This window comes from Haemaphysalis longicornis, unplaced genomic scaffold (genome assembly GCF_048455015.1).
Source record: "Haemaphysalis longicornis isolate Haplotype H1 unplaced genomic scaffold, Haemaphysalis longicornis Haplotype H1 scaffold_2, whole genome shotgun sequence".
NCBI classification, from domain to species: Eukaryota; Metazoa; Arthropoda; class Arachnida; order Ixodida; family Ixodidae; genus Haemaphysalis; species Haemaphysalis longicornis.
In genome coordinates, this window is record NW_027526295.1 from 68,614,385 (window position 1) to 68,642,203 (window position 27,819).

Consider the following 27,819-nt stretch of genomic DNA (forward strand, 5'->3'; position numbering starts at 1 on the left):
GGTGTGCAGGGAACCATAGGCGGGGAGCGGTCAGCACTGACCGGATAGCGCGGAAAACCAACGCGTTCCTATTCTTCTACCATATTCCGCCAGTGAGTTTTTTTTCGTGGTCTTCTCGCCCAGGTTTGTTGCTTCACTTTTCGTTGTAACATTTCCCCCTGGGCCAGACGAAGCTCACCGGGCGAGTTAAGCGGTGCGGGAGGGACAGTGTTTCAGCGGGACACCATGCACGACCTGGGTCCTGCTCAAACGGAAACCGGTAGGCGTGACTGCGGCGATGACGACAAACGAACGGTCCGGTGTAAGTGGGAAGACTTTTTTGGTGTAGTCCTTTCTTGCGCACTGAAGTCCATAGCCAATCTTGTTTATTGATTTTATTTGTTATACTGCGATCTTTGTTCAAGATGTTAGCAGGGTGGGAGAAACATAATTTACATGAATAACTTTCGCGACAAAACATACACACAAACATACACACAAAAATATTGCCACGATGACATGGTATACGGGGGCTCACGCTTTTACCAAGCTGCTGCCGCCGCCAAGCAGCTGCACGGCTTTATGCGCGAGGGGATCGGCCTGGTTGCTCTGTGTTTTTCTTCTTCTCTCTTCTGGCCTGCGGCTGCTGGCTGTTCTGAACGCCGCTCTTCAATCATTAAAACCCCCTTCCATCTGGGATCGGCTTTGTGACGTGACATTTTGGTGGAGGTGCTGCGTAGCTGTCCATGCACTTTGAACCGGACGATTTCTTCGCTACTGGTTCGGCCTCGGTGGACAGAACACCCGTCCACAAGACCAGCCGGCGCCTGCGTGGCCTTCAGCCTGAGTTCGGCCGCCTTGCTACGCCAACCAGGGCTGCGCCGAGCAGGGTCGCGATGGTTACAACGGCGAGCCAGACAAGTATGCAAGCCCCGCCAGTGGTGCTCCATACCCCGCGCACTCCGAGACCATTCTACGCTGAGAGGTTTGAGGACACCGAAGATTGGCTGGACAGCTTCGAACGTGTGGCGGCGGTCAACGAGTGGGACGAGGTGTGGAAGCTGAAGCATGTGTATTACGCTCTCGAAGAGAACGCCAGGACGTGGTTCGAAAACAATGAATCTTCTATGAAAACGTGGCCAGAATTTCGGCGAAAGCTGCTCGCCACCTACGGTGACAGCGAGCGGAAGGAGAAGGCTGAGCTCACTCTCCAGGTGAGAGTGCAGAAGCCGAATGAGTTGGTTGCCACGTTCGTTGAAGACATGTGTTGGCTATTTAGGCGAGCCGATCCTAACATGCCCGAAGAAAGGAAGGTGCGACATTTAATGCGCGGCGTAAAGGAACAGCTGTTTGCGGGGCTTGTGCGTGATTCCCCGGCCACCGTAGCAGACTTCGCCTGGGAAGCGACCAAGATGGAGCACGCACTGGAGCAGCGCTTTCGCCAATACGTTCGGCAGACTGACCCGGAAACTTCGAACTGCCACTCGCTGTCCACGGGTAATTGTGGCACAGCAGATCTCCGAGAGATTATCAGAAGCACCGTGTGGGAGGAGCTGCAGAAACTCCACGTCGCCGGTCACCAGCCAAACGTCGACGCCATTTCCGAAGTTGTCCGCGATGAAATTCGGCAGGTGATGCAAGCCTCTACTTCATCGCAGAGCACCCCTGCGCCCCTGCTCCGTGTTATGAAGGAGCCCCTCCTGTCATAGCGTACACGGACATGCCACGACCAACTGCCCCCACGGTCCGGCACATACAACCCCAGCCTAGGCCGCTAGTTCAGCGGTATTCCTACGGTGCTCCGCGAACTGAACCAGGCCATTACGCAAGGAAGGCTACCATTTGGCGCACGGCGGACAACAGGTCTCTTTGTTATCACGGCGGAAAAGCCGGACATGTTCTTCGCCATTGCCCATATCGCAAGATGGGCCTACTGGGGTACTCGCCAGATGTTCCACGACCGCGCTATGGTGAACGTCCCCACGACATCCAAGAGTACCTGGCCGTCCACCTGCGCCCTTCTCCGCCCGCACAACGCCGTGAGTCTCGGTCGCCCTCGCCCCGACGCTTTACGTCACCTAGGCGTCCATTCTCTTCGGGGACGACCAGCGGCCGGACACCCAATCCTAACCGGGGAAACTAAAGACGGCGTCCTCCGGAGGTGGGACCGCCGCCACTCAGAAAGATCAACATCCTCCACGTATCCCACGAACCCGCTCACCCGACTCGACACCAACGATCCATACCGACGACTTCACCGAAGCCTGTTCAGAACCCGACTCGACCTTAGCGGTCCCCACCGACGACTTGACCGCACCAGCTCCGTCGGCGCGCCATCACGACAGTAAAATAGTTTCGGCCGATATTGCAGTTATGGTCGATAGTCATCACGTGACGGCTTTGGTGGATACTAGCGCCGATTTTTCCGTGATGAGTAGCGAGCTAGCCACCAAACTGAAAAACGTAACAACACCATGGGACGGTCCACAGATCCGTACGGCTGGTAGTCATCTGGTAACGCCGATCGGTGTATGTACCGCCAGGATCCAGATACGTGGCGTACATTTCCCTGGCTGTTTCCTAGTGCTGCGGGAATGTTCCAAACAGCTAATATTGGGATTAGACTTCCTCCATAAATACGGCAGTATTATTGACCTTCGAGAGCTACTCGTGACGTTCTCGACAAAGGGAGCTATCCGAAACGAAGGGGAACTACCGAAGGTGGCGTTACGCATTTGCGACGAGTATGTAACAGTACCGCCCCGAGCTAGCCGGTTCGTCACGGTAGAATGTGAAAGCGACGCCACCTGCGGGATCGCTGAAGGCAACGTGTCGCTCTTACTAGACCGGCAAGTTTGCGTAGTTCGAGGACTTGTGCAGCTCCGCGACCACCGGACCGAAGTTCTGATAACCAAATTCGGTAACGCACACCAACGCCTAGTGAAGAAGACTGCCGTAGCCCACCTGGACGAAGAGTATGACTGTACCGGACAACCTTCGTTCTTTGCGATGCAGGAAAATGTTCAGCAGCACACCTCGACAACGGCAACCACTCAGGCCGCTTCCAACTTAGGCATTAATGTTGAGGTTAACCCGGACCTGTGGGCAGACCAAAAGCGCCGACTCCACAGCGTCATCTCTTCTTTTGCTGACTGTTTTGTTCCTTCGTCGAAGGTCCGACAGACAGTGGTTACTAAGCACCGCATTGTGACAGAGGAAGGGGAAAGACCCGTTCGTCAACATCCGTACAGGGTATCCCCAAAAGTGCGAGATGCAATACGTCACCAATTCAAAGAAATGTTGCAAGACCACGTTATACAACCGTCGACGAGTCCATGGGCGTCACCCGTGGTTCTGGTGGCAAAAAAAGACGGCACTCTTCGATTTTGCGTGGACTACAGGAGGTTGAACAAAATTACGAAGAAAGACGTTTACCCTCTCCCTCGGATTGACGACTCCTTAGACCGACTACGCCATGCCAGGTACTTCTCCTCCATCGGCTTACGCAGCGGGTATTGGCAGATCGAAGTGGATGAGCGCGACCACGAAAAGACTGCCTTTATCACCCCAGATGGGTTATACGAGTTCAAGGTGCTCCCGTTCGGTCTCTGCTCTGCCCCTGCGACTTTCCAAAGAATGATGGACAGTGTACTGTCGGACCTGAAATGGCAGTCCTATCTAGTTTACCTGGATGATGTTGTCATTTTTTCCCGGACCTTCGACGAACATCTCGATCGCCTGCATGCCGTGTTGAACGCGATCCGTTCAGCGGGACTGTCGCTCAAACCGGAAAAATGTCACTTCGCATTTCAACAGCTCAAGTTCCTCGGCCACGTGGTTAGTCCTGAGGGTGTCAGCACCGACCCTGCCAAGACGGCGGCGGTGAGCGCATTCCCGAAGCCCGCTGACAAGCGCACCGTGCGCCGATTTTTGGGCCACTGCGCTTACTACCGGCGCTTCGAGGCCAATTTCTCCAAGATAGCCGAGCCCCTCACACGTCTGACAAACGACGACGTGCCATTTGTTTGGGGCCCTGAGCAGACCAATGCTTTCGATGAGCTGAAGGCGCGCCTGCAAAGTACCCCTATTTTAGGACATTTTGACGAAGACGCCGACACCGAACTTCATACCGACGCGAGTAACGTCGGTCTCGGTGCAGTCCTAGACCAGTGGCAGGATGGTGCTGAACGCGTCATTGCTTACGCAAGTCGCACGTTATCATGCGCTGAGGCAAACTACTCCACGACCGAAAAGGAGTGCTTGGCCGTGATATGGGCAGTCACGAAATTCCGCCCGTACTTATACGGCAGGGCGTTTCGAGTGGTCAGCGACCACCGCTGTCTGTGTTGGCTTGCCATCCTAAAAGATCCGTCAGGACGTGTCGCAAGGTGGAGCCTGCGGCTCCAAGAGTTTGACGTGATGGTCGTATATAAGTCCGGAAGACGCCACACCGACGCTGATTGCCTATCACGAGCCCCCCTGGAGCGAGTTACTGCTGACCAGGAAGATGATACACCCTTTCTCGGAGTGTTGGGACCATCAGTCCTCGCCGAAGAACAGAAGAAGTACCCAGAACTTCTGCCGCTCATTGAGTACCTCGAAGGTCACAGCTGGCGTCCTACACGGCTCTTCCAGCTCTCGCTCTCATCATTTTTGCTGCACAACGGAGTCCTTTACAAAAAAGGATTTGACCCTACAGGAGCCACCCACCTTCTTGTTGTGCCAGCAGCGCTACGTGACGACATCCTACACGCCTCCCAAGACGACCCTTCGTCGGGGCATCTGGGTTTCACCCGCACACTCGCAAGGCTTCGTTGGAAGTACTACTGGCCAAAGTTGGCTCCGACAGTCAAGCGCTACGTAAAAACATGCCGTGACTGTCAGCGGCGAAAGACACCGCCCACTAAACCAGCTGGTTTCCTTCAGCCTGTTGATCCACCAAGCAGGCCATTAAAGCAGGTCGGCATAGATTTACTGGGGCCATTCCCTACGTAATCAGCTGGGAATCGGTGGATTGTAGTCGCTACTGATTATCTAACCCGTTATTGCGAAACCAAAGCATTGCCCAAAGGAACGTCGGCTGAAATTGCCAGATTTTTCGTCTATAACATTAAGCTCCGTCACGGCACTCCATCAGTCATCATAACCGCTAGAGGCACAGCGTTCACCGCAGCACTTACTCAAGAGGTAATGAAACTGTGTCATACCGACCATTGCAAAACCACTGCATATCACCCCCAGACAAACGGGCTGACCGAAAGGCTGAACAAGACCATCGCCGACATGATTTCGATGTACGTTGATGTTGACCACAAGAACTGGGATGACAGACTGCCGTACGTGACCTTTGCATACAATACGGCGGTTCAAGAAACGACAAACTTCACTCTCTTCCGGTTGGTCCACGGCCGCGAAGTGACAACTATGTTGGATGCGATGCTGCTTCCGAATGAAATCCACGAGGTTAAACGATTGATGCCCGCCGCTACAACCTGCGGCACCGACCAGTAACTTTCCAACCCGGTGACCAAGTCTGGGTGTGGAGCCCTGTGCGACTCCGAGGACGTTCGGAAAAACTTTTACGCCGCTACTTTGGGCCCTAAAAAGTGATACGCCAAGTGAGCACAGTGAACTATGAAGTTCTTCCCGAAGGAACACTACGGTCAACGCGTAGTAGGACACTCCTGAAGTGGTTCATGTTGCCCGGAGGAAGCCGTATCACTCACGCTGACAGTGGCCGCGAAATTTTCGCGTGTTGCGTCGTGCGGTTTTGCTGTGTGTTTTTTCTTTTTCATTCTGTCTACATCAGGTAAGCATCGAGACGATGCTTTGAAAAAGCGGGGGGGTATTGCCACGATGACATGGTATACGGGGGCTTACGTTTTTAGCAAGCTGCTGCCGCCGCCAAGCGGCTGCGCGGCTTTATGAGCGAAGGGGATCGGCCTGGTGGCTCTGTGTTCTTCTTCTCTCTTCTGGCCTGCGGCTGCTGGCGGTTCTGATCGCTGCTCTTTAATCATTAAACCCCCTTCCACCTGGGCTCGGCTTTGTGACGTGACAATATGCACTGGCCGTAATTTCAGGGGACACCGATTAATGGTTGTTTAATTACGCCATAGACAGTTTATACAGCGGCCACCCGGGGCAAATGCCCGCTCCCCGATTTTTGTATCGTGTAAATTTGTTTTAGTAGTAGCCACTTGGCTATGAGCTTTTGGTTTGAATCACTATAATTTCTAAGCATACTTACAACGTTTTCTGTAGCGACGTCAGGCGGGTTATTTGAACAAAACTATGACCCTCGGGCCTCGACACGCTTGCGCGTAATTTCGGCACGGCACTCTCGTTTTAGTTTGTTCACATGACTTCAACCGTTCAACCGGTTAGAAAACTTAATCGCTACTAACGAATTAATCGTTTAATCGGAGGATTATTCGACCAATCGCCAATGCCCACACCGACGCAGCCCAGGTCGAAAAAAGACAGTGTATGGTGAAAACTATTTGCGTCCCCTTCCCAGAAATTTTTGGTAAGAAAGCCTAGGGATGTCGTGAAAATTCTCTTTAAATCAGTAAATTTCCTAAAAACTGCAGTTAAAACACTATTATTAGTGCATGTTCGCACACTGGCTTTCTAAAAAGCAAGCATATAAAGTTTATACTAACCGGCCTCCACCGCGGGGCCTCTTTTGTGTCCCCCTGCCCTTCCCCTTGCCCCTTGCTGCTTCGGGCCATGCCTTCGCAATAACGTATGTTCCTTCCATCCTATAAAATTTTTATTCTTGTCCTTGATCTTATGAAATTCTAACGGAGGTAAGACGTTGTTCAAGGCTGCATTGCAGCATTGTCATGGTCAAGGTTCGAGCAAATAGTGCGGTACAAGCTTACGTCTACAAAAGCGAGGGCGAATAATTAGTGCTATGGGCAAAATAAAATGACCGAGGAGCGGCTTTCTCACCGCTTTCGAACTGTACTGCGGTTTTCTGGATATTTTAGCGGTGATTCTACATAGCCCGGCTCCAAACGAAGAGAAAACACCTTGTAATGAACACCGTTTTCCCTGATCGGTTTCCGCCAGCATTGTTTCATGCCCCATCAAGTATATTCAATCTTCTCAAAGAAAATAGAATGAATTTAGAAGTACAAAGCATTCGTGTTCCGCGTGTCGTATGGTGTGGGTCAACTAAGAGGATTGTATTTAGCTTATGGGTCAACTATGTGTGTGGTAGCATAGTGGTTCGCCTTTATAGCGATGCAAAAGAGCCCCAAAGCAAACAAAAGGAACCGTCTCCTCGCGGGGCTGCAGCGATCGTGCGGGCATTCTGAATCAGTGCAGAGGACTCTGTGCAAAGAAATGGCAATAATAGGATGAACCAGCATCACGAATTTCCCTGATACAGAAATGATGATCGGCTAGTCAGACATGCGCAGATGCACTCCCCACAAAGGGAAGTAAGGAGAGGATGGCATAATTGACACCGGAACAAGTCGGCTGTCAGCAGATGCAATCAACGCTTTAGAACCAAGGTCAGTTTTAAAACTCTGTGCCTTCGCCTAACCAGCCTAACCTTCGCCTAACCAGCCCAACCTTCGCCTAACCAGCCCAAACGCCCGATGCGCCCAAGCGACTCACAGCGCCAAGTGGCGTCACCGTCGCAACCGGCTCCCTGCAGCCGCTGGGGAAACACGAGCGAAAGCAGCGCGGGCCGCAGTTGTAGTGCCATTGCGAGCGTAATCGCGACATACGCCGATCACCGTGTTTATACACGTTTATTTACGTCTATAAGCGGTAAGTCTAGCCACATGTCACCAAAGATACGGAGCTCAGTCGGCGACAACCATTGCGAAGTGGCCGCTTGCACTTGCAAGGCTGCGTCTTTGTGGCTGCCCTTACGCATTTGTTTGGAGCATTGTCTGCCGTTCCCCATTACATAATTACGCTTCTTGCTGAGGCGGCTGCATATTCTAACCGCCTAGGCAGGAAACGTGGCTGGTGCGTTAAGTATAGACGTAAATGAAGGCTGGCAAACATTGTCATCATTTTGTTAAAAAGCTTTATCGGTTTAATGAAAGAACCAACAAGTGGATATTTTTTTCATTTAAAAGGTAAGGAGGTAATGTCACGGGATATCCTTCTTGGCGAAGAAGAGGCGGTCAAGTATCAGCTTCGCGTGGTGATGGGGCCGAGAAGGGATAAGAGGAAGACGGCGATCGCAGTGCGCCCGGCACAAACAGTATATCTCTGTGTCCGCTGCAGTGCCTAGTAGCTCTGTAAATAGTGCAAATACCACTCTTATAATCTCGTCTACTTTGTGTCATTACCTCGTGTCGGTAAATCAGCTTATTGTAACTGTATTTACGCTATTGACAGAGCTTCTACGCACAGCAGCGGAGACAGCAGCTGACCGAGATTGTTACTTCTTCCCCGATTGACACACTTTTAAACGAAAAGAAGCTATCCCTCTATTATCTCAACAACAACAACAAAAACACCGTAACTGCTATCGTAATCTCTGCCAACAATATTTCGCCAATTCGCCAATGGAAAACGAACTCCTTGTATACTGCTCTCTGCCAGCACGTCTAAATTTGCTGCACTTTCTTCGGCTGCACCATTAGCGCTTGTTTTGGCTTTCTGGTCAGACGAGGTCTGTGCAGAAATCTTCGTGTCTCGATTAAGGCGGATATCTGGGCAACTTGGTATTCCATTGCAAGACCGTTCAAAGCGGAAAACGTAAAACGAGACACGACGAGAGGGCATAGGGACACGCGCGTGTCCCTGTGCCCTCTCGTCGTCCCTCGTTTTACGTTTTGCGCTTTGAACGGTCTTTCATGTCTCGGCGTGGCAATTCCTTTCATTTGGCCGGCAGTTTGGATAGCTAGGTTTGGAAATATTTGCGTGACGGCTCCTTCGACGATGCTCCTCTTTCCTGACTCAGTTTCTACTTTTTCACCGTTAATTAAGTGCGTGTAGACCTTTGCTATGCCCTCACGGTAAAAATGCAGGTCCCACACGCGCGATTTGGCTCAGAGGTTTCGTTCGAGACACGCACTGGCCATGGTACAATCCTACACAAAGGTTGGGATAAATTGGAGCGCGAGAAAAGCGCGTTTGGGTTTGGTTTTCCCTGTAACCGCCCGTGCTACCGGGGAATCAACACGCCGGCATGGTGCTTGCCGAACCATCTACAGCTGGAGCGCACACCACACGCACACGCACACTCACACACACACGCATGCACGCACGCACACACAGGCGCACACACAGCGACGCTTGCCGCACCACTACAAGTGTATCCTTAGAACGTACTGACCTCAGCCACCCGGTGCCCCGCGCGGGAGCCGGGCGCGACTACAGCGCCATCAATGCGGCTTGGTGCTGGGGCGCCGGGAACGACGTTGGAGTTTTACAACTGACCTTGGTTCTATAAACGTTGGATGCAATACTCTCAGGGCAAGTCAGAAAGCATGTTCGACGGTCTTTCGCGTTACGCCTGTGGCGTTTTTCGTCTGCGAATTCGGTGGAACGAACATTCGCACTTGCGAAGTTCGCAATACCTGGAAATGCCGTCTACATGGCCTGCCAACGTCACGATCTTGACATTGATGAGGTACATTGCTTTCAGTCTGAATTAAGTCTGCCGCGAGCAAAGCTTGTCGTCGTTTAAAAAAAAAAAAAAGCTTTATGTTCCTTTCTGGGAGAGTTGTTTCAGACTGTTTAGCAATAAATATGACTTTATCTGCGGTTTCATACAACAATCGCCGATTATTTATCAATATGCGCACACACAGCAGAGAAGACAAACACAGCAAGCAAGCCTGTGCTCGCTTGTTGTGCGCGCCTAGCACACCTCAGTTTACTTCGGCCGGTTATTATTGGTTTCTTCTGCACTTGTTCCCTGATGTGATGTCCACCACTTGCGCGGATACCGATTAAGCATATGGTGAAAACGGCGCGCGACATCGTGTTGTGAACGCGCGTGCGTTTGTTCCGGTGCACCCGCGCTTACGCCGCGCGTACGCAAGCAACGCGATGTGGTTGCTAAGCGTGCAGATGGTGAGGTCGTGACATTCACCTAGCTGTGTTACTATTGGCCGCAAGTCCAGCCCCTCTACGCCGCACGAGCGGCGTTTGCCGGGGATGCTCGAACCACGGCCGCTGGATGAGAGCGCACGCAAGCGCGTCAGTGCGCCTTTCATCCAGCGGCCGTGCTGGAACGTTCCAAACATTTGCCACTTTACTGCAGCAACAAAAAATGTCGTTTTGCCGCACGAGCGGCGCCGCATCTGCGAATTCTCAGGGAAAATCGCGCCATGTTGAACGGGCTTTACTGGTGATGTATAGTTCTAAGTAACGATTTACGCCCTCTATGACGTGGTGCGAGTGATTCTGCACAAAAATAAGTGGCAACAGTAGAATTCCTTTCCTGTGCTATAAAGACGCCAAGCCAAAATCGACGGACGAAATCAATGAAGAACTGACGGACGAAATGAAGAACTGGCTACAAACCTTGTTTCAGCTTTTGTAGCATCATTCTCCGCACAGCGGCAATCCCTCCAAAGGAGCAAAATGGGCAAAAGAGATACCGTGTTTACTCGACTGTAGGCGGACCTATTTCTTCTAGTTTCAATATTTAAGGATGGGGGGTCAGCCTATAATCGAAACTATGCACTGTATTGCCTGCGATGTCATGCCATCGTGGACGCATCGGTGTCATCGTGGATGTCATCGTGGACGCAACGGTGTAGCTGCAACTGGGCATTTGCTTAGCGACTATAGCTATTGCGTATATCAGCTATCCCTCCCACAGAGTAGGAGACAGAGTAGCCTCTGCTCTGAACGATCCTATACGATCCGGCCGACCTGTTTGCGCATTACTTACATTAAATGAATTTCTCTCTATCCCTCTCTATCTGTCTCTCTCACCGAACGCTCGAACACAACACTTCTTTTTCTGCTTTAACTGTGCTTGCGGTTATTGGCGGTGAGGTGGTTGAGTGGCGCCCCCTGGCTCTGACGTCGGCTTAGGGACTCGCGCTGCTGTCGTCTGCTACACTCCGCTTGTGAGGGGCAGCAGTGCCTGCGCTAGAAATCGCCCGCTTTGATACTGTAGTGCACTAAAAAGAGTATTTCTAGTAATTCAGATTTTGCCAGCTTCTGACTGAACTGATTAATTTCAACCGGGATCCCCCACAAGTTTGCAACACACAAGGAGAGAGAGAAAAACTTTCTTCAAAGCATCGGGCAGAAGATTGTGTGTAACCCGTCGTTTCTAGGTTATTTGCGAGGTTCAGCGCTCAGAGCTTCTCGATGAGTATTCAAAATGCGTACGCTTCCCTGCAGTATTTTTGAGATGCTCTTATGAAGACTCAACAGTCTAATGCTACGTTCCAAGCAGTGCGCCCCGGCACGCGCATCGCACAGCAGGAAATAAAGCGGCTGTCTTCTATTTCTTTTTAATCTGGAGCCCTGCACTACGGCACGCCTTACCGTCTGCGTTGCATCAGTGCGTTCAACCCTACAATCAACCAAATTAATATTCTATGTCTTTTGTTGTTGTTGACTTGTATCAGATTAATGTTCTGTTTTCCAGTGCCGAGCGCATTAATATTTCTGCACCGTCACAGACGTTGTTTTAGTAGTTTGGGGATGTTTGGAGGCTCACAAAGGTCGTGTGGATATTTTCTTCAGGCTGTATGGCATACATTCCTATCTTCACAAATTGCTTTTGTTATGGCTGCGTGCAAGAAGGTGCATATCCGCAGCGTGCGTTGTTTATTCACATGCAAATACAATAAGAAGGTTTGCGCTGCGCGAGCGCGACCGTGCCTCAGACAACGTTGCCAAGAATACTCGAAGGCGGCTTTTGTGCTCCTAATTTCTATCGTAATTATTGCTATCATAACGAACTGACTCTCACCAGGACAGTTATGACATGATTACGGTGTTGAAGGCTTGATATACTCGCTAACGAACGCACTAAAAAGTATACGAGAAAATATAACGAGAACCGAAACCGAAAAATATTTCCAAGCCGCTCTTTATTGCCTTCCTACCCCTCCAGGCGTAAAGCACAATTCCCGGTCTACTCGGGATGGCGTTCTGGGAATTGAAGATAATTACTCTTACTCTTTTGTCCCGGACTGAGGACCGGGCCCACGAATCAGCTGGATTTTACTGTTAAATAAGGTTTCTCCCCCGCCTTCTCCTCCTCCTCTTGAGTGCAGTTTTCCTGTGACGCATATCTGAATATTGGGAAGATATGGCTGTGGGAAATGTATCGAGATATCCCATCAGGTCTGAAGAAACATACTCTTACTGTATTTTTACCGCCGACGGTACTCCATCGCTTCGCCCAATAAACACCCATACTGTTTAGTAGCTTGGTATACAATAAGCATGCGCCTATACACACCGTAAGTTATTTGGAAGCCAACCTGCCGTTTTTGCGGCCCCTAGTGAATGTCGTGCCATGACAACGTTAGGTGATGTGATACAATACCTTCGAGCGTTCGGCAAGGTAACAAAAACTGTTTTACCTTACATACGGTTACCGGGGATCCTAATGCCTTCTGCCAAAGCCGACAACCCCGAAGGCCTAGAATTCGTTTTGGTCTTGTATTTTCGCTGTTGTCAGTTATATCAGGTATATGTTCCCTGTGTTAGAAAGATTGCTTCATACAGAAGCTGACGCCTAGCTCCGACTCTTCGCGCTTCGTACAGGAGCGGCTTCGCAAGGAATGGAGTGACGCCGGGAATATTTCTTCCGTAGCGGTATCCAAAACTACACTTTAACTCATTTTCTGAGGTAGTGTATGCGATTTTAGGTCTGGTATTATGATAAAAAGTTACGCACACGCAAAATCCGGCGCGGATAAGCATCAGACGTCAACCGAGCGCAAAGAGATCGCTGGGAGGGCGAGTCCGAGGGAAGCAGACAACAAATTCCAGAATCCCTAAGCCGACGTCACGGAGGCGCGCTTCGTAGCGCCACCGTGGTCGCGCTCGACGCCAATACTGGGCTCACACTGAATGACGACTGCTGTGGAACCACTGCAGCTATGACGGCAGCAGCCACCCTATAGTGAAAGCACCAGCGAAAACGAGCTGAAGGTCAGGTGAGCAGTGTGCTTCGGTTGTGGAAGGCACTCGTGTTTTCCGCCTTTTTTAAGCGCAGAAGACGTTATGGGCTCGCCTTGTCGTCGTAGCTCGCCCCACGGCGTGCCGTCGTCACGAAGTCCTACACAGAAAAGTAAGCGGTTTGTGTAGTCATAACTGCTCGAAACTCCTAAACCTCTGGCCCTTGTGATACATCTCCCCGTTGTTTAGCGAAAAAAAAAAAGAAAACTGCAGCTGCAATGAAGGCAGAATACATGTGATGAACCGCCATCGCCGCGTTCATTTAGTTAGGAAGACTCATTGGGTTGGTTTTTCCGATAGCAAGGAGAAAAAAGTGGCGTGTTTTAAACTACGCAGTAAGTCGCCGGCACGTGCGGAATGAAAAGCAAGCGTAAAAAACAAATAACTGCAGGATGTCCTGTGAAAGAACCATTGTGATATTCCAAATGGAGTTAGATGATCATGGTGCGTCCCCAAGTACAAGAATGTTCCCCCCACTTAAGTGGACGTTGAGAGTTGCTTTTCCCGCAGAATTATCGACTGAAAGGGGGTGCAACTTCAAGCAGCAAATCATTGAGATTCGTGTGGCTTTTCGTGGCTTTCAATCTTGTCTTTTGGTGATGAATCACCGTGAATTTCACGTAAATTTTAAAATAATAGCTTTTGTGCTGCTTATTTTACGGAAGAAAATAAAATTACTTTCCCGTAGCACATTATGTGTCCGCGGTTTCACTGCACGTCAAAGATTGGTGCTAAAATATACTTCTGAAGCAAAAAAAGTCCCCCGCACCTCCCCGAGGGGGATTGTGAGGATGCAGAAATGCGAACGTCGAACGCAACGTCCTCGGGTACCATGCGAGGAAGGCACCGCATAACCTTCGATACGTCGATGGGCACGTTCACCGCCTGTCCCTTGATTCCAAACTGCCCGTTGCCTCGAGTCAGCCGCCTGATGTTCATGAAGGGGAGTCCAGGCGCGATGAGCCGCTCTTCGACCGACAATTCAGATCGGGAAGATGCGCCGGCCGAGGAGGATAACGGTAGCCAAAACTCACGCAGCCCTCCTATTCGCAGCTTTGTCTTCTTCTTCTTCTTCAGCGGTTCCCCTACGGGAAGATGACGATGATGGTTGAACGCGAAGCTATCTCGTGATGGATTGTTTGGTTGGCCAATCCCTAGGGGCATCATGCCACAATCATCACCTCACGCAGCCCTCCTCTTCGCAGCTTTGTCTTCTTCTCCTTCTTCTTCTTCAGCGGTTCCCCTACGGGAAGATGACGATGGTGGTTGAACGCGAAGCTATCTCGTGATGGATTGTTTGGTTGGCCAATCCCTAGGTGCATCATGCCACAATCATCATCAGACGCGCTGCGGATGCCGGCCAAGGGACGCACGACAACCCCCGACTATAATGCATTTCTGCATAAAAGGAATTGAGCCTATATACGCCTGATCGGGAGTATTTGGTGCCTATATGTGCCTAAATGGCACATCTCAGTGCTTATTATAGGCGCTTAAAACCTGGATTTTTTGTCCCTAAAGTTCCGGTCTCTAGATCAGTTTCGCAAGCGCCCTTGGTCTGCAGCATGAGCATGAAGCCAGAGGCGCCCAGGCGCCCGGTGGGCGTAGGTAGGCGTAGAGTTCCTGTATATTGCTTAGCGCAAGAGTTGCGCGTCTGATTGCCACATGCCGCGGGTTCCTGTTCGACAGGAAAGACCGCTTTCAGTGCTGCGCCCAAGACCCCGTATTCAGTCAGTTCTGCTCCACAGAGCATTCGCGGTTGCGGAAGCGGCGGCCGCGGCGGACGGTCAGCTGATAAGCAGCCGACTATCGTGCACGTTTTGTCCGCGCCCTTCCTCGCCGCTTCTCCTCGTCGCTGCCGCTGGCGCGGCGGCCCGGCAGCAGTTTCTACATGCGAGACGGGTAGCTTTCTCGCACGACCTGGAACTCAAGATGGGGGATGGACGCGCAACTCTGCTCGCCTACGGGAGCTATATACAGGAACTCTAGGTAGGCAATACCAGAGTCCTTCAATGCTTTACTGGTCACGAAACTGCTCCGTAACTCAATGGGAGAGCTTCATATGCTGCATTTGGCCGCCGCGCGGTGGCGCCACCCTCTCACTGAGGTCACTCTTTGGGACAGGCGGGTAAAGCTGGCTCAAAAATGTGTTTAAACATGGATGCCGCCATGATGCCACGCTGTAGTTGCCAGATCAGTAGTTGAAGATATGGCTAACAATTTTTCTTGAAAATGAGGCACAAATTTGGGGCCCTAAGCTAAAATTAGACAACTTTTATGGCAAACACTGAGTTTCTTTACGAGTTTGTATGCTTTTTATTAGTTTTCTTGAGGTATTTATGCTTGACGAACAAAAATAAATGAAATTATAAGCAAAAAGACGACGTCGCGCTGAGGCGCCAAATTCAGTTTCGGTATTCGGTAGGAGCGTCGGTCGTGTGGGGCTAATTTACAAAGGTTCACTCTAACACGCCTAGTGTCTGCTGTGTCACTTCGTTGCTTGCGAAGACAAGCTTGCGAAGACTGCCGACGATACGGAATAAAGCCGCCGCCGCCTATCTTCAGGGACACCTCTACATGTCCGTAGTGGTTGCTGCCGATTTGAACTCGCCGTAAGCCGGTCATATAATGTTACGCGAGACATTGCTGGGCAGATCGGCTCCTTTTCACCGTATATGATTCGTAAATTAAAAACAAACAAATGTACGAACTATTTTACCATGCCTAGCGTATAACTAGGCTCTTGTTTACGGGTGCTGTTGAACTTTCACTGAACGGTGTTTTACTTGAGTCAGAGATAAAACAACCGCCAGGTCATAATAATAATGGTGACTTTATTTGCACAGTAAGGTGGTTTTCTAGAGGAGGACAAGGCGAGGCCGAAAGGTAATCCCTAATGTAGGTGCAGAAATCTCCTGTATGAGTGTGTGCGATTGGCTGACTGACTGATTGTGGGGTTTAACGTGCCGACGCAACGCAGGCGATGAGGCGCGCCGTAGTGGAGGGCTCCGGATTAATTTTGACCACCTGGGGATCTTTATCGTGCGCCGAAATCTCGTACACACGGGCGTTTTTGCTTTTCGCCTCCATCAGAAAAGCGGCCGCCGTGGCCGGGAATCGAACCCGCCACCTTGTGCTCAGCAGCGCAACGCCTTAGCCACTGAGCCACCGCGGCGGGTATGTGCGATTGGTGCATGCTCCTTCGATCGCTGAAACACGCAATCTGAAATTTTCCAGAATATATTTGATGCTTTGCATGACACATTTCTTCAACTCGGTGGATCACCGACGTTGTTTTATTACGTCTACTTGCACCTCTACTCTCATATGGCCTACCAATATACCTGCACAGAGGAGGAAGGGGAGGAGTAAACTTCATTCATGTGAGATGGGCACCCGTGTGGTGGGGCGTTAAGAAAAATTATTCTGTCCTTCCTTGGGTGCCTTCGCCAATGAACGGAAACGGCCACTTCTGTTCACGCCCAATTATCAGGACCACCCCGCCTGCAGGCGGTTTTGCCTGAAATGCCTTCGGGCTCGGCCGGAAATCTGTCTGTCATCAGAAACCGCCTAGGAAGCATGTTGAGGTAACACACATATGCGCTTTCTTGGGTCGCGATGGTACCGTCATGTATTTTGGTCAAGGCGAAGTCAACGAAGGATATACGTCTCCCTTGAAAAGTAAATTAATTTGAGTGCACCTATAAATTGTTATTGCCGCTCATCAGTTCAATCATAGTGGTTAATTTTGAAACAGCTGCCAAACATAACTATAGCAGGTGAATAAGACTGCCTACCATGAGACTATCAATGGGTAATATAGAGTATTCAGACACATAATGTGCATTGCATATGGCAGTCATTAAGAAAGCCGACAATAAATTGAACTCTCAATTTTATTATTTGCGACAGTTACATCTGCACGTATCGGTTCAGCCAGGGCCATCTGGAGACGTTCTTCAGCTGTATACACTAGATAAAAGGAAGGAATGCGATATGCGAATACGATACGCGATAGAACGAATGAGTTCGATATGTGTAGCACAGCCTTCTCATTTATGCCAACATCAAACCGGTGACCATAAAAGTGTCGCACCAGACCTTGTAGAATTTCCGCGGTTCCATTCCAGCGTGCTCACAACAACAAGATGATGATGAAGTTGCATTACCGAAGCTGGCTTCCAGTAATGCTGTAGCTGATTATGATTCCACAAACCCAGAATGGATATGCGCGTTCTACATGATATCTTCTAGTCTCTGGTTTGCTTTTGTTGAGATTTTGTTTAAGCTGCTATTAAATAGAATTATTGCGACCTAATGTAACCTGACAACATTAATCATGTACCTTGTGTGACATCCCCAGGCATACAACCAATGACAAATCTAAGCGTACCTGTAAAAACGGAAAATCTCTTCAGCGAGTTTCTTGATGCACATAACTTAGTAATATTAGGCTTCGGTATTTCACGGTTATTGAATCTAAGCTAATGCAAGGGCCACTACCTAAAAGCATTTCAACTGGACAAAAAATTCGGTCGGCACCAGAATCCCGGGACGCTCGCCGCCGAGTCTGTACACAAAGCAGCCGCTTCGGCGGATTGCCTCGAATACGAATCATCCCTATTTCATATTTGCCGCGCTTTCGAGGCGCTTTTTCAAAGAAAGTGCTACGAGTTGTGCCGCGCCTCCGCCAGATGGCGCCACGGGTCCCGCGACCGAGAGGAGACGCAGTGAAACATCCCCCTCGCGAGGGGCACGATCAAATGCAGAGCATTTCCGGGGGCGCACGACGTTAAGTAGTTTGCGTTACGTTAATGTTGTTGCACTTGTGGCAACTGCTGACGAGAGAGCGCTCGTCAGCAGTAATTTGAATGAGTCAACGATATAAGGCGCGTTCGTAGCGTCCCATTCTGTGTCGGCTTTGTGGCGCAGTGGGTAGAGCTCCATGTACATTGCGTTCCGCCCGCAGGGTCCAGGGATCGAAACCGGGCGCCGGATAGTATTTTTTTTATATAGTAGGGAAGGGTGCGGTGAGGACTACGGACGTCAACGCGGGTGACATCATGAGTTACTGAAATGCTCTGCATTTAAAAAATTCCGCTCGCGCTGTTTTGGGCAGGGGTCGCGCAAGCACTGCGAAGGCGAGAACTTTAGAATGCTTTGGACAAACCTCCGTTGAATTCATCACGAGAGGGGTGAGACAGAGCGGAGAATAGCCGAATGGGTTGTAGCAGTGAGCGGATAACGGCGCTACAACCCATTATGGCGAATCACCGCTCTGTTCTTCCGACAGCTTTCACGTTGAGTGGGATGGTTTTAATTTATGCATTAGAGTTCCATTAAGAATTTTGGAAGGAAAACCAGTGGTGGTTTTGCAATAATGCTTACATTATCAAAAAACGGCGCGTGCTTAGCCCATTCCATGTTTTCAAAGATCGCGCATAAGAGGACGCAATCACGTGGGCGATGACGGGATACGGGACTGGAAAGTGTAGCGGAAAAAGCCTTCTCCGCCAGTGGACGAATATTTCAGTAATTCGACATTTTTGTGTACCATGAGCAGCCCTATCGGTTTCGACGAATAGGGATTCGTTCCCTGGTAGTTCTTCCAATGCTTTTCCCCTTTTAGTATCTTGTGGAAGTATAAATACATGTACACAAATTCTGTTGCTGTATTTCAAATTTCATCTTCACGGCCCTCATTTTTTTTTGGTGACGAGAAGTTCTGTACCCGGAAGAGCGTATAGCCATACCAACCTCCAGTCGGCGTGCAAGGCCGAAAATCAACGAACAATCACACATTTATTTTTGTCGACGCGAACTGGGGAGGAGGGGCAGGTGGTCGACCTACATTCGAGTCCACCTAAAATCCTGTAAATACGGTGCAATGCGGTACAGATATGGTGCCCTGAATTCCATTCATCCCCCTCGCACTTTTTAACAGCGAAAGTGCTTAGCAGATTGTAATTTTTTGTGTACGCAGTTAAAAATACCAAGGAATGTCCGAGCGCGCACACGTGGGCGCGGGCCTCGCGGCGACCACCAAGCCGTTAACAAAACCAAGAAAAAATCACGCCATATCCACGGAATGAATGATGATAAGTGGGGCGAAGCTCAAGGGGGGGAGATCATCGGTAACCGTAACTCTCCCGTGAAAGTTCGCCCATTACAACATTAAGAAAGACGTAAAACTGTGTGCGTACATTGTACAAATCAACGTTTATTTTCGGAGTCAATGCTCCCAGGCCCAGACCTGGTGAAAGACCCCGCGCCATCGAGGACTACCCCGCACCTCTACCACAATTTGTCACGTAGGATGGGACACAACGGTAAAGAAAGAACTTTTATTTAGGGTGAACTTGTGCCCGAACAAGACGAGAGGAAACGAGCAAAGGTCCTTGCGTCTCGTTCGATCTCCGAGAACGACTGCCTGTGCCTGCGTTCGTGGCGTGATCTCTTGCGTGATCTCCCCCTCGCAGTGCACGTGCGCTCACGCCTCCGTTGGCGAAAACAAACTCGCGCTCCCGGTGCCGAGTTTGCGCTGCCGGTTGCAGCTGGTTCTTGCGCGTGCAACGCGGCCCACTTTGCGACATCTCCGAAAGCATGCGGCGGTCACGTACCACGAGACACAAGGGATGGACAGACCCATGGCTTTAGGAGCTTCGCCCCTAAAAAGCAGAGCCTTCGTGTGTGCGTGCCTCGCGACGACCTCCTAGCGTCCCCAGAGCATCTTTGTCAGGCGAAGCATGCCGCTTGGCCGATTGCCCAAGATACCGCCCCCCAAACGAAAAAAATTCCACCGTTCCCATAATCGTGGCAACACTTGCTGGGAACGAGAAAGACACGTCATAGCGTACGGCTCTCCAAGGTGATGTCCAATGATTATCACTCCCCTCCCAAAAATGAAAGAAGCTGACTCTTATAACAGCATAGAGTAAAGGTCGCTGCGGCAGCGAAGAAGAAATTCTGCTGCAGTCGTGGTTTTAAACCATCGTGATGATCGTGAAGATTGCGTACAGCTTCGCTACCTTCAAATCGTATGTTTTACTGTGTGCTTCCTTTTTTACCCTGGTAGTTCTGCTGTTTTATGTTTAATTTTACAATGGAGGTTTTTCAGCGCTTCCTGTAGGCAGGGCTCGCGATTTTTAGAATGAAGAAATCTTAGTTTCCCGGAAGTCCCCAGTATGTTTCACCGAGATTTCATACTGAAAATTTCCAAAAATCGGTTTACCGATATTGTGTCGAACATGTGGCCCAGAGCGGCTACGGGTGCGTGGCCTCTACATCAACCATCCTGAATTTTTGTATTCAGTGACCTGTCAAACCGGCCCGCCTTTTGTTCCCTGGGAATATATAGGTCTTACGTCGATAGTAATGCTAAACCTCCTTCCCAAGGGACGTCGCTTGCCGCGCTGTGACCTTTGGACTCCTAAAACTTCTCTGCCATGCACGTTGGCGTTCCTGCAGATTTAGTCTGGAAGTGGACTCTCCGTGGTGGCTCAGCGGCTATGGCGTTGTGCTGCTCTCGCTGGGGACGCTGGTTCAACCCCGCCGAAATGCCCTTCTGTTCGAGATTTTGGCGCAGGTTATAGATCCCCAGGTGGAAAAAGAGTAATCCTGATCCCTCCACTACGGCGCGGCTCATAACCCCCTGGCGTAGTTTCCGCGCGTTACACCCCACAGTGACACGCCAGGTGTTTCACAAACGATATGCAGCCGCGGTGACGTGTTACAAGCGTATTCGGGCTGTTATACTTGAAGGATTCTGTGAGGCCGCCACTTCAGTCTTTTTACTCGGTGCTCAGAGCTGGAACAACCAAAGATATGGCTTCGGTCGCAATTCCCCAGCCCATGTAAGAGGCGTTGTTAGAGCTTGTGTACTCTCATTGGTGGGGTCCAGTCCGGTCTCCGTCAAGGTGGCGCTGATTTTGCACAGTAACCCGTGCAATATTGCTACTGTATAGCTGCGCCGAAGGCGACACGGCAAGTTAGGGGCAATGTCCTAGGCTGACAGGGTGAAGAGCACTGCCCCTACAGTAGACCTTTCGCTCCCAGGAAGCCGTATCACTTTTAAGCCTCCACGTTTCGTCCGGTGGGTAGTGCGGCATCTGGTGGTAAGTGCGTCACCACGTAGGAGACAAGATACCAGAAGGAAGTTTGAACACTAAATTGTTCAAATACGACATGTTCGCGGTCACTTTAGGTCTACTGTCACAAAGAGGGTCATTTAAGTATACCCTGCTATAAGAGTGGAAAATGCGGCGTTCGAACTGCGCTCAGAGGTTATCCAGCCCAATGGTAGGCTGGGAGCCCAGTCCGCTGTGCGCCCTCAAATAACGCCATGAGAGAATTATTGCACACAACAGCAGTTGTATCTCTGCCGCAAGCACCCCTTGTCAAGCCTTGTACTACGTATCCACGGGGATCGTAGTGTGTTATTAACCCGTGTGCACATACATGAGCGCTTTGCTCTGTGGAGACGTGCTGGAGCCACAACGCCGCCGATGTGTAGATGGCGTAGCGCGAGCTCTAAAGGTGGGGAGGCCAGGCAGGGAGTTGTCTCTTGAAGCAGAAAAAAACCAAGCCTGAAGTTTCTCTTTACGAAGATGTTTACAAAGCTCGCAAACTTTGCTGTGAGCCCTTGATGGTTCCACCGCACTAAATAATGTGGCTCAGGAACACTAAAATAAAATCTAGCAAAGTTGGGCTGCAAACACAAACACCAAGCTCTGAAGCTGTTTCCCCAAAAGCATTAGAAGCTCTTGGTGGCTATAGTCTGAAGGAACGGCTCGCGCTAAGCGATGCGCTTGGGGACGCCTGTCTTGGTCCTACAAAATTACTATGTCCAACCGTTTCGGGTGTTCGGCGGAGGATAACGAAGACTTACTGGAGGAAGTTGCTCCAGAGCATAAACAGTATTCACAGATATCCAACGTGATATGTTCCGTCGCTCCCACCGCCTGAAGAGGCAGCACAACCAAACAGATAAGGCCTCTTCGGTTACGGACGTGCTCGGTGAGGCAGACCATCAATTAGCCCTGCTGCAAGCTCAGGTCAGGAAGTTCACCCAGCGCCGTGCTAGAATAATGCGTCTATAGCACCCACAGCAGCCTGGACGAGGGTTCAAGTTCCGTAACAAGGAACGTTAAATCTGACCCGTCTTTTTGTGAGATGGCCAGCAGCGTGTTTTTTCTTTGGAAACCTGAGAACACCGACCACATTTTTATAGACTACATTTATGCCACCTTTTTTTGTACGTTCTTCAGAGCACATTAAGAAGACCCGCCTGTGGTCCCATGCACAAAACCCGCCTCATTCGTGTAGATAAATAAGTGATAACCTGTAATGGGCTCATGCGTTCGCGCCTATGGGACTCGTGCACTGCACTTTTGACACGTGGCGCCACCTTGCAGTGGTGGCGAGATTATCTCTCAAATAAACGTAAATAAAGTATGCACAAGAATTTCCGATATGACTTAATTGCGAAACCCTGAAAATTTAGCCTGAAATAAGCAAATGCGCGTTGTACTGGAGTAATATAACTCCCATAGCCAGTGCAAATGATTATTGAAACCCACTAAAAAATTTCACCATCTTCCCGTAGGGGAACTTTAAGTAGTATGCGAAGCAGCCATGGGGTTGACTCAAGTTCCCATTAGTTTTCACTTCGATCGTGGCGTTGCGAGAGGAGAATGAGGGCAGCGGAGCGCGCGTGCGCGTCATTTATACCACGGAACTACAGTGGCGCCCAAAGCGGAGTATGCAGCGGCTACCGTCGCGTCCCTAACCCTAAGCTGCTTCGCATTATCCTTCGAGTCTCTCCCGTTTGTGGGAGAAGCTCACAACCGCAAAAATCATCATTCATCCGTCAACCAGTCCGACCTCAGCGCAATCGCTCAAGACCTGAGAACTGTAAAGCATATGTATCGTATATTTCGCAAACCATTACGCATCAAAAATGCAAACAAAGCAAGGTTATTGTACAGGGCACGACAAGTAGATGAGTTTTTTGTGGGGCAATATTTTAGAGTATGCGTCGACCTAAGGCATGAAAGTTCCGCGTTTTGCTTTTTTAATGCGCAAGTCCTACGTATGCAGGAGCGTCTGGACTTCTTTAAGTACATCATGTGACTGCTGAAGTGGACAAATGCACAGGTTAAGCTGACTGCAACTCTGACACCGCCTGTCCATTTTTTGCGTAATGTAACCCCAAGGTATATCCAGTTCAAACTAAGCGTCCGGGTAGTCATTGCGCGTTTCTCCATTTGACAGCAAGCGGCATACAAAGATAAGGTTTATCACTCGGGCTGGCAGGCTTTAAAACATGCCTGAAGAAAAAGAGCGCTACAAACCACGACAGAAAAAATGAAGAACGACGAGACAGATGCGCTTGGCCCTTCCCGTAAACCCCTTTCTTATTGTATAAAAGCCGTTAAAATAGCGCACAAAGCTCGCTCACGTCAAAAGTCCTCGCTGAGCTAAAAGCGTAAAGAATCATTTACGTGTGTAATGATGTCAACATTACTGACGGTGTGTAAAACGTCACTGATATAATTGTAAAGGCATGCCACTAAAATCTTGTTCTCCACATTGGCGTCCCACAAGGCCTAGTAAAAGTTCTGCGTGTTGGCAAACAAATTTGGATTTCAAAAGAAAAAAAAATACTGTGGTGCTCGGACAAAAGGAAAAAAAAACGAGCGTTAGAAGCTGACAACAGGGGACCCTACAGCTTTCTAGAACCGCGTGAGACACGTACTTGTATTGGGGATCAAGTCAATGGAGCAGCTTGTTTTTTCGTTATTCGTTGCAGCCACAGCGCTCGAGTTGCACATGTACTCCCTGGTGTTTTCTTTTCACAATGCCAACCGTGAATCCTTCGTATTGGTCGAATAGACATGCTGTGTACTGCTGTTGGGCTCAGCAGACAATTATTTCAAGATCAGTTTTGTTGAATTAGGGTCATTCGTAGCCAAGGCATCATGCAAATGCCAGTACCTACTAATATGTAAGCTCCGTACCCATTTGCATTGAAAAGGTAATCCCACAGGGCCCTTGTAGAGACACTTCATTTCCATTCCGAAAGGAGGCTCTGTTATACGAAATAGTGCCTAGTTTCGGAAAAGCTACACCGGAAAAGCATATTGCACACATTATTCGCCATCATTATTATCAAAAACAACAACAACAACCCGAACAGCCTACTCAGATCCACTGCAGAACGGAGGCATCTTCCACTGAGCTTAAACAGAGCTTGTCCTGCACTGTTTCAGTCCGTTCTGTGCCCCCTAATTCGCTTATTTCTTTCCTCCGCTCTGTTATCTTGGCGGTAAACTGGTTTTTATTTTTTAACAGCCAAACTGTTTACCAAATCATAATTTTTGTGTCCGCCGTTAAAAAATGAACGCACGCACAAAAGAGCTCCAGACGGTCGACATCCAGAAAATAGAAGAATCGGAGACACGTCGGCTCCGCGGGCGGAAAGTCGGCAGAAAAGCGACGCCAAGATAAACCTTTCCCTTGCCGTAGGGTTGCGCAAACGCACGCAACACCTCCGTCTTCCAGGTTCCGACGCGCGATCAAGACAGCCCAGCTTCCTCCTACAGCTTGCCCTCTCGTTTTCCTGCCTTTGTACGGGGAATTGTAACTGTTCCGTCGCCTTTCTTCCTCAATTTCCTTTGCAAGCCCCGCTTTTACTTTTTTCCCTTTTCGTTCCGCGCGTTCTCTTTAGGGTGCGAAGCAAGACCGCGTATACGCGCTCCCGTTACGAACCCAGTGCTCCTGCAGTCACGTCCTTTCTGTTTTCGCGGTCACACCACTTCCCCCCCCCCTTCCCCCCCTTCCCCGGCACACAAATCAAAATGCAACGGCTTACTTGCACGAATGCTTTGCTCTGTGTACAGCCAATGCACTTGCCATTTGTACAAGTGCGGAACGCACACACACAGCTGGCTGGCGCCGCATCTTTTCAAAGTGCTACGAGTTGTGCCGCGCCTCCGCCAGATGGCGCCACGGGTCCGGCGACCGAGAGAAGACGCAGTGAAACGTCCCCCTCGCGAGGAGCACGATCAAATGCAGAGCATTTCCGGGGGCGCACGACGTTAAGTAGTTTGCGTTGCGTTAATGTTGTTGCATTTGTGGCAACTGCTGACGAGAGAGCGCTCGTCAGCAGTAATTTGAATGAGTCAACAATATAAGGCGCATTCGTAGCGTCCCATTCTGTGTCGGCTTTGTGGCGCAGTGGGTAGAGCACCATGTACATTGCGTTCCGCCCGCAGGATCGAGTGATCGAAACTTGGCGCCGGATAGTATTTTTTTTTATATAGTAGGGACAACGACGGTGCGTACTACGGACGTCAACGCGGGTGACATCGTGAGTTACTGAAATGCTCTGCATTTAATACGAAGTTGCCGAGCGTGCGCACATGAGAGCGGGCGTCGCGGCGAATGCGGGGCAGTTAACAAAACCAAGAAAATACCGAGCGCTCGTGTGTGCCTGCCTCGCGACGACCGCCCAGCGAGCCGGTGTTTTGTTTCTCTTTAATTTACTCTTTCTGTTTTGTTTCTCTTTAATTTACTCTTATGTCATCTAGTCCAGTTTCTTTCCTTGTCAAAGAAGCACGTTTCATATCCCTAAGTGTTACTCTTAATATTACTCCTTTCACGACCCGTTCAGCCGACCTACATTTACTTGCCAGTTGTTTTCTAAGGCGCCACATTTCAGCTTCACGTATCGCCACCGGCACTATGGATTGGTTGTATGTTTTTTAGTGACAAAGGTAGCTTACTTTTTATTATTTGAAAGTGGTTGCAGAGTGCTCTCCCGCCCACTCCTATTTTGCCTCGTATATCTTTGTCCTAGTTGGGGTCAGCAGTGGCAACCTGTACGAGGTAGTTATAGTGTTTTATTTCTTCTAGAGCTTCGTTTCCGAAGCCAAAGAGTGTACTTCGGCATGTTGTTTCCTCATTACTTTAGATTTATTAATATTTATTTTTAGCCCCACGGCCGTGCTTTCTGATTGTAGTTCCTCAAGAATTTTTCGCAGGTGCCTTGCAGTCTCGCTTAGCAAGCCTCTGTCGTCCACCAAACTGAAATGGCTTAAGTATTCGCCGTTTATCCTTAATAATGTGTTTTCACACTCAAGGTTTCTGAATACACCCTTCAGATATGCTGTGAACAGTATTGGCGAGATGGTATCTTCCTGTTTTACGCCCTCTCAGATCAGGGATTTGCGGCTTTACTTGTGAAGGATTGTCCAGCCCGCACATTTTTTTTTTGTAGGTCGTACCGAAGTTTAATGCAAGTCTCTTCTATTCTCTAGTCTCCTTATGCCTCTACCACGGCTGCGCTGCGTACCTAGTTATACGCTTTCTCATAGTCTATAAATGCCGTGCAAAAAGGTTCAGTATACTATGTGGAATATTTTACTACCTGATTGACGACATGGATGCGGTCCATGGTTGAGTACCCTTTCCTAAGCACAGCCTGCTATCTGAGTTGTAGGGAATCTAGGCTGTCACTTATGCGGTTAGTTTTTACTTTGGTAAAAAGATGGTAAAAAATGATATTGCGTTGGTTGGTCTGTAATTCCTAACCTCTTTGATAGCTCCCTTTTTATGGATCAGTATAGTATTTTTTATTTTTCCAGGCTTTGGACTCCCTTTGAGTCCTTAAGCATTCTGTAAATAGGGCAGCAAGGTTTCCCAGTACAGCATATTTCCCTTCTTTAAAATATCCGCATTTATACCACCGTCACTTGCATCTTTCCCTCTCTTCAGCCCTTGAGAGCCTTTGCTACTTCCCTTTTAGTTACTAGTAGGACATTGCAAGCTGTGCTTGTAAGTCGCGATCAATTCGAAGGGGACCGTGGGAGCATCGATCAGCAGTCCATTAAACGTACACAGAGGCCATTTTGTGAACTTTGGAGATAAAGGTAGCAGTGCCTTTCCCCCTCGTTGTCTCTTGCGTGATGCAACCCTGATACAGCCCGTAACATGGCACTGCTGCTTCATTTGCCACCCGATAGATCACCTTCAAATTGATCCCGACTGTAGGCTTATTAGTTTCCGCTGGTCTAGCGTCGCTTGTCTCACTTCGCTAATTTCAAATCATTCTGCAACCTTTGTTATCCCCCCCATGCTGTGCGGAATGTTACCCCCTCGTCTCTGAGTGCGTCAATTCTGTCTCTGCCCATGGCTAGCTTTCTCGAATTTTTTAAAGCTTCCTCGTATTTGCACCGTTTCCTCGATCACTGCCTTGTTATATGCCCAAGTTGATGTTTTTTTTCATTTCAGTTATTCGATTGCGATAACTCTGCAGACTAAATTTGAACCATCATGCTTGTCATTTTCATGTTCTTTTGTTTCAAAATTTGTAGCTTCGTTTTCTTAGTTTTCAAGATTGCCCCTTACATTCAGCTTCTTCCAAACGTGGTGGTGAACCTATGATTGCCGTTGTGAGGCTGCGATTTAGCCGGTGTACATTACCGTTCTCCTGGTTAAGAAGCGCGAATTTGTTTTGCATGGGTTTTTTTAAATCATGACTGTGGGCTGTGACTGACTCTATGCTTGTTTTTTTTTTTTGTAGAACTCTCCTTCTACCACTTTTCAGATGCAGCTTTAATTTGCGTCTCACCGTCCTATGGTCGCTGCTCCTTCCTGGCCGAGCACCTCTACCTCCTGCACCGAACCTGGGTTGTCACTTAA

At 49.5% G+C, this 27,819-nt stretch overlaps 1 protein-coding gene across 1 annotated transcript; it reads left to right on the forward strand.

Annotated features, from left to right (window-relative positions):
• The first annotated feature begins 1,903 nt into the window (after positions 1 to 1,903).
• On the forward strand, positions 1,904 to 27,819 carry LOC144168039 (uncharacterized). Its single transcript, XM_077697128.1, has 3 exons — positions 1,904 to 2,018; positions 3,749 to 4,057; positions 27,701 to 27,819. The coding sequence occupies exons 1-3, from the start codon at positions 1,904 to 1,906 to the stop codon at positions 27,817 to 27,819; spliced, it is 543 nt and encodes a 180-aa protein (XP_077553254.1).